Here is a 12,207-nt window from a genome sequence, read left to right as displayed (position 1 = left end):
ACTATAACCTGGTGTTGCGCAAGTCCTTACATTGATACAAAGATAGGTGGAAAAGCAAATTGCGATGAGGACACAAAGTGTCTGCAAAGGGATATTGACAGGTTAAGCGAATGGGCAAAAATTTGGCAGATGGAATATAAGGTGGGAAAATGTGAAGTCAACCTCTTTGGGAGGAAAAATAAAAAAGCAAAATATTATTTGAATGGAGAAATACTACAAAATGCTGTGGTACAGAGGGATCTGGGTGTCCTCGTACATGAAACACAAAAAGTCAACATACAGGTGCAGCAGGTAATCTGGAAGGCAAACAGAATATTGGCCTTTATTTCTCGGGGGATGGAGTATAAAAGCAGGGAAGTCATGCTACAACTGTACAGGGTGCTGGTGAGACCACACCTGGAGTACTGCGTACAGTTCTGGTGCACGTATTTAAGGAAGGACATACTTGCATTGGAGGCAGTTCAGAGAAGGTTCACTCGGTTGATTCCGGGTATGGAAGGGTTGTCTCATGAGGAAAGATTGAACAGGTTGGGTCTATACTCATTGGAGTTTAGAAGAATGAGAGGAGATCTTATTGAAACATATAAGATTCTGAGGGGACTCGATAGGGTAGATGCTGAGAGGATGTTACCCCTCATGGGGGAATCTAAAACTAGGACCATTGTCTCAGAATAAGGGGTCACCCGTTTCAGACGGAAATGAGGAGAAATTTCTTCTCCCAGAGGGTGGTGAATCTTTGGAATTCTTTACCCCAAAAAGCTGTGGAGGCTGAGTCATTGAATACATTCAAGGCTGAGTTAGACAAATTTTTGATCAGCAAGGGAGTCAAAGGATGTGGGGAAAAGGCAGGAAAGTGGAGTTGAGGTAAAAATCAGATCAGCCATGATCTCATTGAATGGCGGAGCAGGCTCGAGGGGCCGAATGGCCTACTCCTGCTCCTTTCTCTTGTGGGCTTATGGAGACTGAGAGATGCAATTAGCCTGAGTGTTCCTGGGCTAAAGCGTGAGAGTGAGTGAGTGAGAGAGAGAGAGAGAGAGATGCAATTAGCCTGAGTGTCCCTGGGCTAAAGCAGGAGAGAGAGAGTGCGAGAGAGTGAGTGAGTGAGACAGAGAGAGAGAGAGAGAGAGAGAGATGCAATTAGCCTGAGTGTGCCTGGGCTAAAGCAGGAGAGAGAGAGTGAGAGATGCAATTAACCTGAGTGTCCTTGGGCTAAAGCAGGAGAGAGAGAGTGAGAGAGAGAGAGAGAGAGATGCAATTAGCCTGAGTGTCCCTGGGCTAAAGCAGGAGAGAGAGAGAGTGCAAGAGAGTGAGTGAGTGAGACAGAGAGAGAGAGAGAGAGTGATGCAATTAGCCTGAGTGTCCCTGGGCTAAAGCAGGAGAGTGAGAGTGGGAGTGAGAGAGAGATGCAATGAGCCTGAGTGTCCCTGGGCTAAAGCAGGAGAGTGAGAGTGGGAGTGAGAGAGAGAAGCAATGAGCCTGAGTGTCCCTGGGCTAAAGCAGGAGAGAGTGAGACAGTGAGAGATGCAATTAGCCTGAGTGTCCCTGGGCTAAAGCAGGAGACAGAGTGTGAGAGAGAGAGAGAGTGATGCAATTAGCCTGAGTGTCCCTGGGTTAAAGCAGCACAGAGCGAGATGCAATTTGCCTGAGTGTCCCTGGGCTAAGAACAAGGGGAGGAAAATCAGCATCATTCTCAATCCTGCACATGGCTGTGATGTATTCCACGATTCTGTTTAGACTCTCACATGAATCTGACCACTTGGGCACTTGGTTCCCATGGGACTAACAGGAGTCTGAGTCTTCAGTAGAGGAAGGAAACTGAAAACAAGATGAATTTGCCTTCAGTCTGGTTCATATTCTATTATACAGTGATTCCCATGCCCCTCCCACATCCATTGAGCCTGTGTTTTATTGTGTGAATAGAAGATTGATTCACAATCTGCTGCGTTTCAGTGACAGGTTTCTCTTTGTCTCTTTGTTCTCACAGGGCTGGTGAGTGCATTCTCCACGTTTGGATCCTCATTTTTCTACATCCAGAGTAGCAGTAACAGTGGGATTGTTGCCCCTTGTATCCTGGCCATCAACCAGAACGGACTCAACTTCCTTAACAAGGACACTCATGTGAGTTGCTAAAGATAATTACGGTCCGTTCAAAACCACGGAAAGAAGAACAGAAGAGCCATTAAGCACATCAAGCCTGCTCCTTCCACAGCCCACATTCACTGTCCCCTATCATGGACTCTACCCACCCACTGAATCTCCTTACACAGTCCATATACGCTCTCACCTATCATGGACTCTACCCACCTACTGAATCTCCTTACACAGCCCGTATACACTCTCCCCTATCAATGACTCTACCCACCCACTGAATCTCCTTACACAGCCCATATACACTCTCCCGTACCATGGACTCTTCCCACCCATTGAATCACCAGAGGGAAATTTCAGGTAAATAGTCCCTGATCCCCAAGGTCTTCTTACAAAACTCCAGAATATTCATCCATCTCCTCTCTTCAGCCCTTTGTTCATGGATAACCTGTTCCACTACAGCTACAACACTGGCATCTACCCGACAATGTGGAAAATTGCCCAGGTATGTCCTGTCCACAAAAAGCAGGACAAATCCAATCCGGCCAATTACCGCCCCATCAGTCTACTCTCAATCATCAGCAAAGTGATGGAAGGTATCGTCGACAGTGCTATCAAGCGGCACTTACTCACCAATAACCTGCTCACTGATGCTCAGTTTGGGTTCCGCCAGGACCACTCGGCGCCAGACCTCATTACGGCCTTAGTCCAAACATGGACAAAAGAGCTGAATTCCAGAGGTGAGGTGAGAGTGACTGCCCTTGACATCAAGGCAGCATTTGACCGAGTGTGGCACCAAGGAGCCCTAGTAAAATTGAAGTCGATGGGAATCAGAGGGAAAACTCTCCAGTGGTTGGAGTCATACCGAGCACAAAGGAAGATGGTAGTGGTTGTTGGAGGCAAATCATCTCAGTCCCAGGGCATTGCTGCAGGAGTTCCTCAGGGCAGTGTCCTAGGCCCAACCATCTTCAGCTGCTTCATCAATGACCTTCCCTCCATCATAAGGTCAGAAATGGGGATGTTCGCTGATGATTGCACAATGTTCAGTTCCATTCGCAACCCCTCAAATAATGAAGCAGTCCGAGCCCGCATGCAGCAAGACCTGGACAACATCCAGGCTTGGGCTCATAAGTGGCAAATAACATTCGCGCCAGACAAGTGCCAGGCAATGACCATCTCCAACAAGAGAGAGTCTAACCACCTCCCCTTGACATTCAACGGCATTACCATCGCCGAATCCCCCACCATCAACATCCTGGGGGTCACCATTGACCAGAAACTTAACTGGACCAGCCATATAAATACAGTGGCTACAAGAGCAGGTCAGAGGCTGGGTATTCTGCGGCGAATGACTCACCTCCTGACTCCCCAAAGCCTTATCCACCATCTACAAGGCACAAGTCAGGAGAGTGATGGAATACTCTCCACTTGCCTGGATGAGTGCAGCTCCAACAAAACTCAAGAAGCTCGACACCATCCAGGACAAAGCAGCCCGTTTGATTGGCACCCCATCCAGCACCCTAAACATTCACTCCCTCCACCACCGGCGCACTGTGGCTGCAGTGTGTACCATCCACAGAATGCACTGCAGCAACTTGCCAAGGCTTCTTCGACAGCACCTCCCAAACCCACGATCTCTACCACCTAGAAGGACAAGAGCAGCAGGTACATGGGAACAACACCACCTGCACGTTCCCCTCCAAGTAACACACCATCCCGACTTGGAAATATATCGCCGTTCCTTCATTGTCGCTGGGTCAAAATCCTGGAACTCTACCTAACAGCACTGTGGGAGAACCTTCACCACACGGACTGCAGCGGTTCAAGAAGGCGGCTCACCACCACCTTCTCAACGGCAATTAGGGATGAGCAATAAATGCCGGCCTCGCCAGCGACGCCCACGTCCCATGAACAAATTTAAAAAAAACCTTTACCCCCCCCACTGCCCCCTCCATCCGAGCAGTAAAACAACAGTCTTTATCCCCTTAAAGTAACACTGTCCATCCAATCTCTGCCATTTGCTTTTTCCATTCTCTGGCTTGATTGAGCATTTGTGTCTCTTTTCAAGTGTCCAGATTTTATCAGTTGAATCTCCCACAGGCCTTTCTGCACCAGCCATTTGTGGCATATGAGCGCAAAATATTTAAATTGTCAATATTTATTAATTTCAACCTGTTCTATTTTCTCCATTTTCTCTCCGGCCTCCCCCACATACCTCGCCTGCTTGGTGCTGAGACTGCGACAATGCACGTCTACAATTCGTGGTCAGAGATGGGTGAGAGCTGCCCAGAAATAACACTCTCCCCAATCACCCCTTCCTGTGTGTGCGCACTTAAAACCTGATCACAGGGAATTGGGCAAAACTGTGATCATGAACTCACAGGGAATTGGGGCAAAACTTTGGATGCGCCTAGAACTCACAAGGAATGGTGGGCACATTCCCTGCTCTGCCTCACTCAACTCGAGTCCAGATCTTCCACTTTTGCAGAATTGGGGCACATTCACATTGTTCTGGGTTTATGCCCACCTGCCTCACACATACGCTCTGGACCCGGCCAATCACTCACCCTTGGGGGTAATTGCAATATTTCAGCAGGATTCCAGGCCTGGTTGTGGGAGTGGAGATTTCCTGCAGTTGGGCCTTGACACCAATCGTTTGCTGAACTCTTCTGACTTTTAGATCCTCACTGTCCATTACCATAGCAACATGGGCGCCAAACAGGCATTCCATACGTCCAGCATCACTGGGGGGATCTCCAGAGAAATCGATTGGATGTTGTTCATTGGATAATCATTTCAACACACTTCCATATATGGATAGACATATTGAACATTTCCATTACTTCCACTGGGAAACCCAATGGGCTTGAAAATGTGCAAAGATACACTGGGGAGAATCTGTGCCCCATTTTCCACCCAGGAAAGCGGGCGGAGGAGATTGGCTTTGAGCTGTAAATCCTAGTTAAGGAAATAGTCCAACAGCTTTGAATCTGGAGAATCCGACTTCCAGCAAAGGAGAACTGGGCTCCAGAACCCATTCTTGGCCAAATGGTGAAGGAGGTGGGAAGGAAATGGAGGTGGGATATGAGAAAAAGTCAACCAAGTCCCTGGCACATCAACAAAGAAGCAGCATTTGTGGGCTGGATTGCTCTAGCCTCCACACCTGACCAGGGTAACTTTCATTTGGTGTTGGAAGGAGTATCTTCAGAAATGTGGAGAAACTGTATTATGAATGTGGAGAAAATGTATTATAAATGTGGATAAATTGTATTATATTGTATTGTGCACCTTTGTGCAGGAGCTGATGGTGAATTTCCCACTGAAGGAGGTACAATCCACACTGACTGAGCGATCAGGCTCCAGCAACTGCTATCCGTACGTGGAGATTAAACTAGGAGACTTGATGTCCCAAAGGGTAACACAGCTTCAGCTTGATCAGGTATGGACAGGGCAACCCTCAGGATTGTGTGTGAATGTTCAGCGTTGCTGTTTACAAACCGTTAGAAGCCACTTAAGGGTTAAAAGGAATTGGGTAAATATAAAAGTCCATTAAACCTGCTCCTTCCACACAGCCTGTCCTGAGGGAAAGTCCTGCAAAGTCTGCCTTACTCGTCTCGGTGTAAATCACGGGACAGTGGGGGGGCAGATGGGGATGAGCTCTGAAGCTTCCTTACTTCAAAGGCAAATTTACAGCAGATGGAGCGTAGCGTTGTAGTGGATGAACAGGTTAAGGCCTATCTTGCTCCTGGGCCTGTTCTGTTAACAATGTAGTCCCTACGCAGTGTGGTGGTATCGCGGTAATTGTATGGGGCCAGTAACCCAGAGGACGTGGGTTCAAACAAGTAAATTGTGAAACTGAATTCAATAAATCTGGTCCCAGGAGGCTGCTGGAAAATGAATGTGGTTTAGAGAGGGGCTTTTCTGCCCTGGGCCAGTGCGACCTATGCAGGACTTGAGTCAGCAATAAGGTCAACTCTTTGGAGGAGAATTTCTGCGGGTTCTCCTGTTCTGCCATAATCTCGGTGGAAGAGTCGCAGAAACCCAAGATATACGGTTTAAACGCCAATTATCCAGGATTTTCACGGTTCTGCTACATGAAGTGGGGGGAGGAGAGTTAATCCTTTGTCAAGGTGCGATCCCATTAGTGCAGTGGTGCTTGAGTCATGTGATTACTCCCAGCTAACATTTAACTGGAGCAGTAAACAAAACAGCAAACAGCTCAGGACTCAGACACGTTCACACACTCACACATTGGCACACGGGTCCACATACTCACACATTGGCACACGCATGCAAACACTCACACATTGCTGGCACACGCGCGCCCATACACTCTCACATTGCGTCCACACACACACATTGGCCCACGGATCCACACACACACATTGGCATACGCGTGCAAACACTCACATTGCTGGCACATGCGTGCACACACTCACATATTGACGGCACACGTGTCCACACACTCACACATTGCTGACACACGGGTCCACACACTCACACATTGGCACACACGTGCATACATTTATATATTGCTGGCACATGCATGCACATTCACACATTGCAGGCACACACGTGCAGACACTCACACATTGCAGGCACACACATGCACACTTGTGCACACTCACATATTGCTGGCACACGGGTGACACACTCACACATTGTTGGTACACGCGAGTACACACTCATACATTGCTGGATAGCAATCAGGAACGGACACGCTGGTAGATTTATCCTGTCCCCGAGATATTGTGGCCAATTGTAACATCCTGGCTGAGTTCTGCTAACTCTCGGCATGGTCCTGCTTCCTCTTTCTCAGTTTCCGTTTCATATCAAAGGGCCAGTTTCCTGAATGCACACTTCCTGTGCAGAGTCTTGTCTACTGGGAACATATCGTAGGAATTGTGGGACACGCATGATTTCCCTCCAGGTATTGTCAGCAGGTGAGGCTTCTCCCCAGGACTGTGGAAAATCAGCCCTTGTTTTTGTCATTTAGTGCAGCATTGAGGCAGGGTGCCTGTCATGGGCTGGATGGTTGAGGTCATTGTGGGACTGTTACCACAGAGAGAGGGAGGCAGCTTAAACATAAGAAAAGGTCACAGACGAGTAAAGGCCATTTGGCCAATCGAGGTCATTCTTCCAACTTGTGCTGCTCGTTTGCACCTCCTACTGTTGGTTTCAGAGCAATGGGAGAACCTGTGGGCAGATCAGCCATCTGCCCTCTCAGGCAAGGATGGTCTGTGGCACAGGTGAAACCAACAGGGGAAAGAGCAAGTTAATGGCCCAGTGGGTAATGGGCCCACTCTGTGTGGTAAAGAGCCACTTAGACCAAGCAATGCTGGCCTGATTCGTGGTCTGCACTGAGTTAGCCAATCATGGGCGAGGCAGAGCCAAGGCCTGAGTTCCCTGGATTAGGGATGGAAAGAATCTGCTCCTGACTGCTATTCAGTGACTTGTGTTGAAAGTACACGTGTGGGCACTGGACAGGACAGGATTGGGTTTGGCTGTGATGCCCTCCATAGTTCAATATCCTGTCAACACTCACTGTCCAGGCTCACATATGAAGAAGGTCACTCGAGCATTCCCATGGGTACTGTATTCCAGCTAAAATCAACACCTTTGGTGGGAGAGGAAAGAAATTGGAAAAATCATGGTCGTGTTACCCTCACAGACGGGATATGGAGAAAGGCGGATAAATGGAGTCGAGGTACAGATCAGCCATGATCTGATTGAATGGCGGAACAGGCTCGAGGGGCTGAATGGCCTCCTGTTCCTATGACTCATGTTGAGTCTGCTGTAACCATTTGATCCATTCTCCTACAGGCCCTGGAGATGTGTCGAGTCACAGCCATGCACGTGGAATCCACCCTGGTGGCTCGAGACAAGAGACTGACCCTTCCACCCAGTGAGATTACATTGCTGTGATTGGCCCTGGCGCTGATGGAACGGAACACAGGCACACAGTCACTGCGAGTGTGACCATTTCACACTGAAAGTGCTGAGACACCAAGGATCAGATGGTTATCTGTGACTAACGGTTACATTGGAGCAAAGCAGATATTAAACATCAGAGAGAGGTGTATGAGTCCTGCAATCCCGTCTTCAATCCAAACAACTGATGAATCCACAAAGGTAGATATGGAATGAACACAAAGAAAATAAAAACCGTATATTTTTAAAGCGCCATGGGATGTCCCAAAGCACTTCACCCAAATAATGACTGTTGAAACACCTCCCCCACCTCACACCCACCCCTCCTCACACACACACACCTCCTCACACACACACCCCTCACACACACACCCTTACACCCTCCCTCACATAAGAAATAGGAGCAGGAGTAGGCAATATGGCCCCTCGAGCCTGCTCCGCCATTCAATCAGATCATGGCTGATCTTCGACCTCAACTCCACTTTCCTTCCCGATCCCCATATCCCTTGATTCCCCTCTGGAGCTGCCTCTCCAGTGGGACATTGTCCAAACTCCCAGTCGAACTCTACCTTCAGTCACTAGCTTATGAATCATTAACAGCGACAGAGTACTACAGACCTCCGGAGTCTGGTCCAAACCCATTCACCATACATATCATCTTGAAACCACTGGAAGCCCAAACTCTACTAATCCCCGCTCCCCCCCCCGCCTCGCCCCAGGAGCACAGGCATTGTACACTAAAGGGTAGATCCCCTCCAGTCCTTGGCCATGTCAGATTCCTCACACTGGAGTGAGCATCAGAAACCTGCAGACAATGGGCGCACCGTGGGTGAGGCCTCGGAAAAACTATCCTGACATATGGCCACTATACAACAGAGGAACGTGGGACAGAGAGCTGCTTAATCATGTGGGAGGCACTGCCCCATCCCCCGGGCATTCCATTACTGCCCCATCCTCCTGGACACACCATTACTTCCCATCCCTCTGGACACCCCATCACACATCCCCCTGGTCACCCCATCCCCCAGGACACCCCATTACTGCCCCATCCCCCTGGACACAACATCCCCCTGGACACCCCATCCCCATCCCCCTGGACACCCCATCCCCCTGGATACCCCACCTCCCTGGATCCCCCATCCCATCGACCAAGCTTTCACCAGTTGGATAAGCTCACTCAGTACCAAGCCCTGGAGCAGAATATGCTGACCTGAGAATGGCTTCCAGCAACAGTCAAATCCAAAGCTCAGTTACCTTGTTAGCTAATCCGACACATGCCTGGCTCCAGCGAGGCGGAAGGACCGAGCAGCTTGTGACAGGCCGTTGGTGATCGAAATGTCCCAAGTCTAATGCCATGTATCAGCAACAAGAAATAACTATTCATAACCGCTTCTTATACAGAATGCTTACATTTTCATTTATTTGATCCATACTGACAACAATATTAGGGGAACTGGCCAGGGGGAGTTACTGATCGACAGAGTGAGTGAACTGAGTTAACCAGCAGTCACTGATCGATAGAGTGAGTGAACCGAGTTAACCAACAGTTACTGATTGACAGTGAGTGAACCGAGTTAACCAGCAGTTACTGATCGACAGAGTGAGTGAACCGAGTTAACCAGCAGTTACTGATTGACAGTGAGTGAACCAAGTTAACCAGCAGTTACTGATCGACAGAGTGAGTGAACCGAGTTAACCAGCAGTTACTGATCGACAGAGTGAGTGAACCGAGTTAACCAGCAGTTACTAATTGACAGAGAGAGAGAACCGAGTTAACCAGCAGTCACTGATTGACAGTGAGTGATCCGAGTTAACCAGCAGTTACTGATCGACAGAGTGAGTGAACCGAGTTAACCAGCAGTTACTGATCGACAGAGTGAGTGAACCGAGTTAACCAGCAGTCATTGATCGACAGAGTGAATGAACTGAGTTAACTAGCAGTTACTGATCGACAGTGAGTGAACTGAGTTAACCAGCAGTTACTGATCGACAGAGTGAACCGAGTTAACCAGCAGTTACTGATCGACAGTGAGGGAACCGAGTTAACCAGCAATTACCAATCCTGACAGCTGAGTGAGTCTAGTTAACCAGGAGTTACTGATCCCCACAGCATGAATGAGTCTAGTTAACTAGGAGTTACTGATCACGATAGCGTGAGTGAGTCTAGTTAATCAGGAGTTACTGATCACGACAGAGTGAGTGAGTCAGTCTAGTTAACCAGGAGTTACTGATCCTGACCGAGTGAGTCTAGTTAACCAGAAGTTACTGATCACGAAAGCATGTGAGTCTAGTTAACCAGGAGTTACTGATCACGATAGCGAGTGAGTCTAGTTAACCAGGAGTTACTGATCACAAAAGAGTGAGTGAGTCTAGTTAACCAGGAGTTACTGATCCAAACCGAGTGAGTCTAGTTAACCAGAAGTTACTGATCACGAAAGCGTGAGTCTAGTTAACCAGGAGTTACTGATCACGATAGCGTTCGTGAGTCTAGTTAACCAGGAGTTACTGATCCAGACCGAGTGAGTCTAGTTAACCAGAAGTTACTGATCACGAAAGCGTGTGAGTCTAGTTAACCAGGAGTTACTGATCACAAAAGAGTGAGTGAGTCTAGTTAACCAGGAGTTACTGATCCAAACCGAGTGAGTCTAGTTAACCAGAAGTTACTGATCATGAAAGTGTGAGTCTAGTTAACCAGGAGTTACTGATCACGATAGCGTGTGTGAGTCTAGTTAACCAGGAGTTACTGATCCAGACCGAGTGAGTCTAGTTAACCAGAAGTTACTGATCACGAAAGTGTGTGAGTTTAGTTAATCAGGAGTTACTGATCTGGACCGAGTGAGTCTAGTTAACCAGAAGTTACCGATCACGACAGCATGAATGAGTCTAGTTAACCAGGAGTTACTGATCACGACAGAGTGTGTGAGTCTAGTTAACCCAGAGTTACTGATCCTGACCGAGTGAGTCTAGTTAGCCAGAAGTTACTGATCACGACAGCATGAGTGAGTCTAGTTAATCAGGAGTTACTGATCACGACAGAGTGTGTGAGTCTAGTTAACCAGGAGTTACTGATCCTGACCGAATGAGTCTAGTTAACCAGAAGTTACTGATCACGACAGTGTTTGAGTCTAGTTAACTCGAGGTCCTGCTCCTACTTCTTGTGTTCTTTAGATTTGAGGTTAGGATCAGATCAGCCATAATCTTATTGAATGGCGGAGCAGGCTCGAGGGGCCGATTGGCCTACTCCTGCTCCTATTTCTTATGTTCTTATGAGTTACTGATCACGACAGTGTGAGTGAGTCTAGTTAATCTGGAGTTACTGATCACAACAGCGAAGCAAACGGTATTTCCTGCACAGCTGAGTCATGCTGGTATCTGGTTCCAGGGATCATCCCCTCTGGTAAACATGTGATCATGAGCGTCCGCAGGCTCTTTCAACTGTGGGGGTGAGGGGGGGTGTCACTGTTGGATCTGATCTGTTCCTTACCTGATGTCCACACATTTTCCGCTAGGGGTGATCGGGAGGGCAAGCCCTGACTGATTTTTCACCCCCTCGCCTCCCCACCCCCCACCCCCGAGCCTGGGATCCCCACAGAGATGAGCTGATTCATCACGGCCAGGGATGGAACCTCTTGGTGTTTTTAGCCTAATAAACCACAGAGACACTCGCAGTTCACTGCTGACTTTAAAAGGGCACTGAGGTCATTCACAAGTAACACAGTGAACCAAACCACCTGTTCGTCACGATTACAGCACGTGTTATTGGCACATTCTCATGTCGCAGTTTAATGGAGAGAAAGAAAAGCAGTTTTTGAAGATAGCACCCCTTTAATTACAATCCTCCAAATATTCTAACATTGATACTCCTCACAGATCACACAGATTTATAAAACATTTTCTTAGGAAATACTGTTGGAGTTTTATTTATTTTTAGAATTTTTCAGCTGTTCAAATACTGATATGTAAAAAAGTGTAATAAATATAAACTCTCTTTTTAAAGGAACATTTTGAATATCCGATGTTGGATGTCATTTTGAGTCTTTAACTCTAATATCTATTGTTTATCAGCTGTTGTAGTTGTATATTTGCACCCGGTCTCTCTATTTTTATATAGAACTGAAAGATTTTTGGTGCTTGTATTGGTTCAGTAAATGTGGTATATTTTTATAAAACTATAATTGGATCAATAGG

At 47.7% G+C, this 12,207-nt stretch overlaps 1 protein-coding gene across 1 annotated transcript in view; it reads left to right on the top strand.

Annotated features, from left to right (window-relative positions):
- Positions 1-11,954, top strand: part of myo15aa (myosin XVAa) — a 221,181-nt gene extending 209,227 nt beyond the window's left edge. The window contains exons 61-63 of the mRNA XM_068003761.1: positions 1,985-2,118; positions 5,387-5,527; positions 7,912-11,954. Coding sequence (XP_067859862.1) covers positions 1,985-2,118; positions 5,387-5,527; positions 7,912-8,013 — 377 coding nt within the window. The 3' untranslated portion in view covers positions 8,014-11,954. The remainder of the gene's footprint in view (positions 1-1,984; positions 2,119-5,386; positions 5,528-7,911) is intronic.
- Positions 11,955-12,207: the final 253 nt, after the last annotated feature.

The sequence above is a fragment of the Heptranchias perlo genome, chromosome 22 (assembly GCF_035084215.1).
Source record: "Heptranchias perlo isolate sHepPer1 chromosome 22, sHepPer1.hap1, whole genome shotgun sequence".
Taxonomy (NCBI): domain Eukaryota; kingdom Metazoa; phylum Chordata; class Chondrichthyes; order Hexanchiformes; family Hexanchidae; genus Heptranchias; species Heptranchias perlo.
This window is presented reverse-complemented; position numbering and strand designations above follow the sequence as displayed.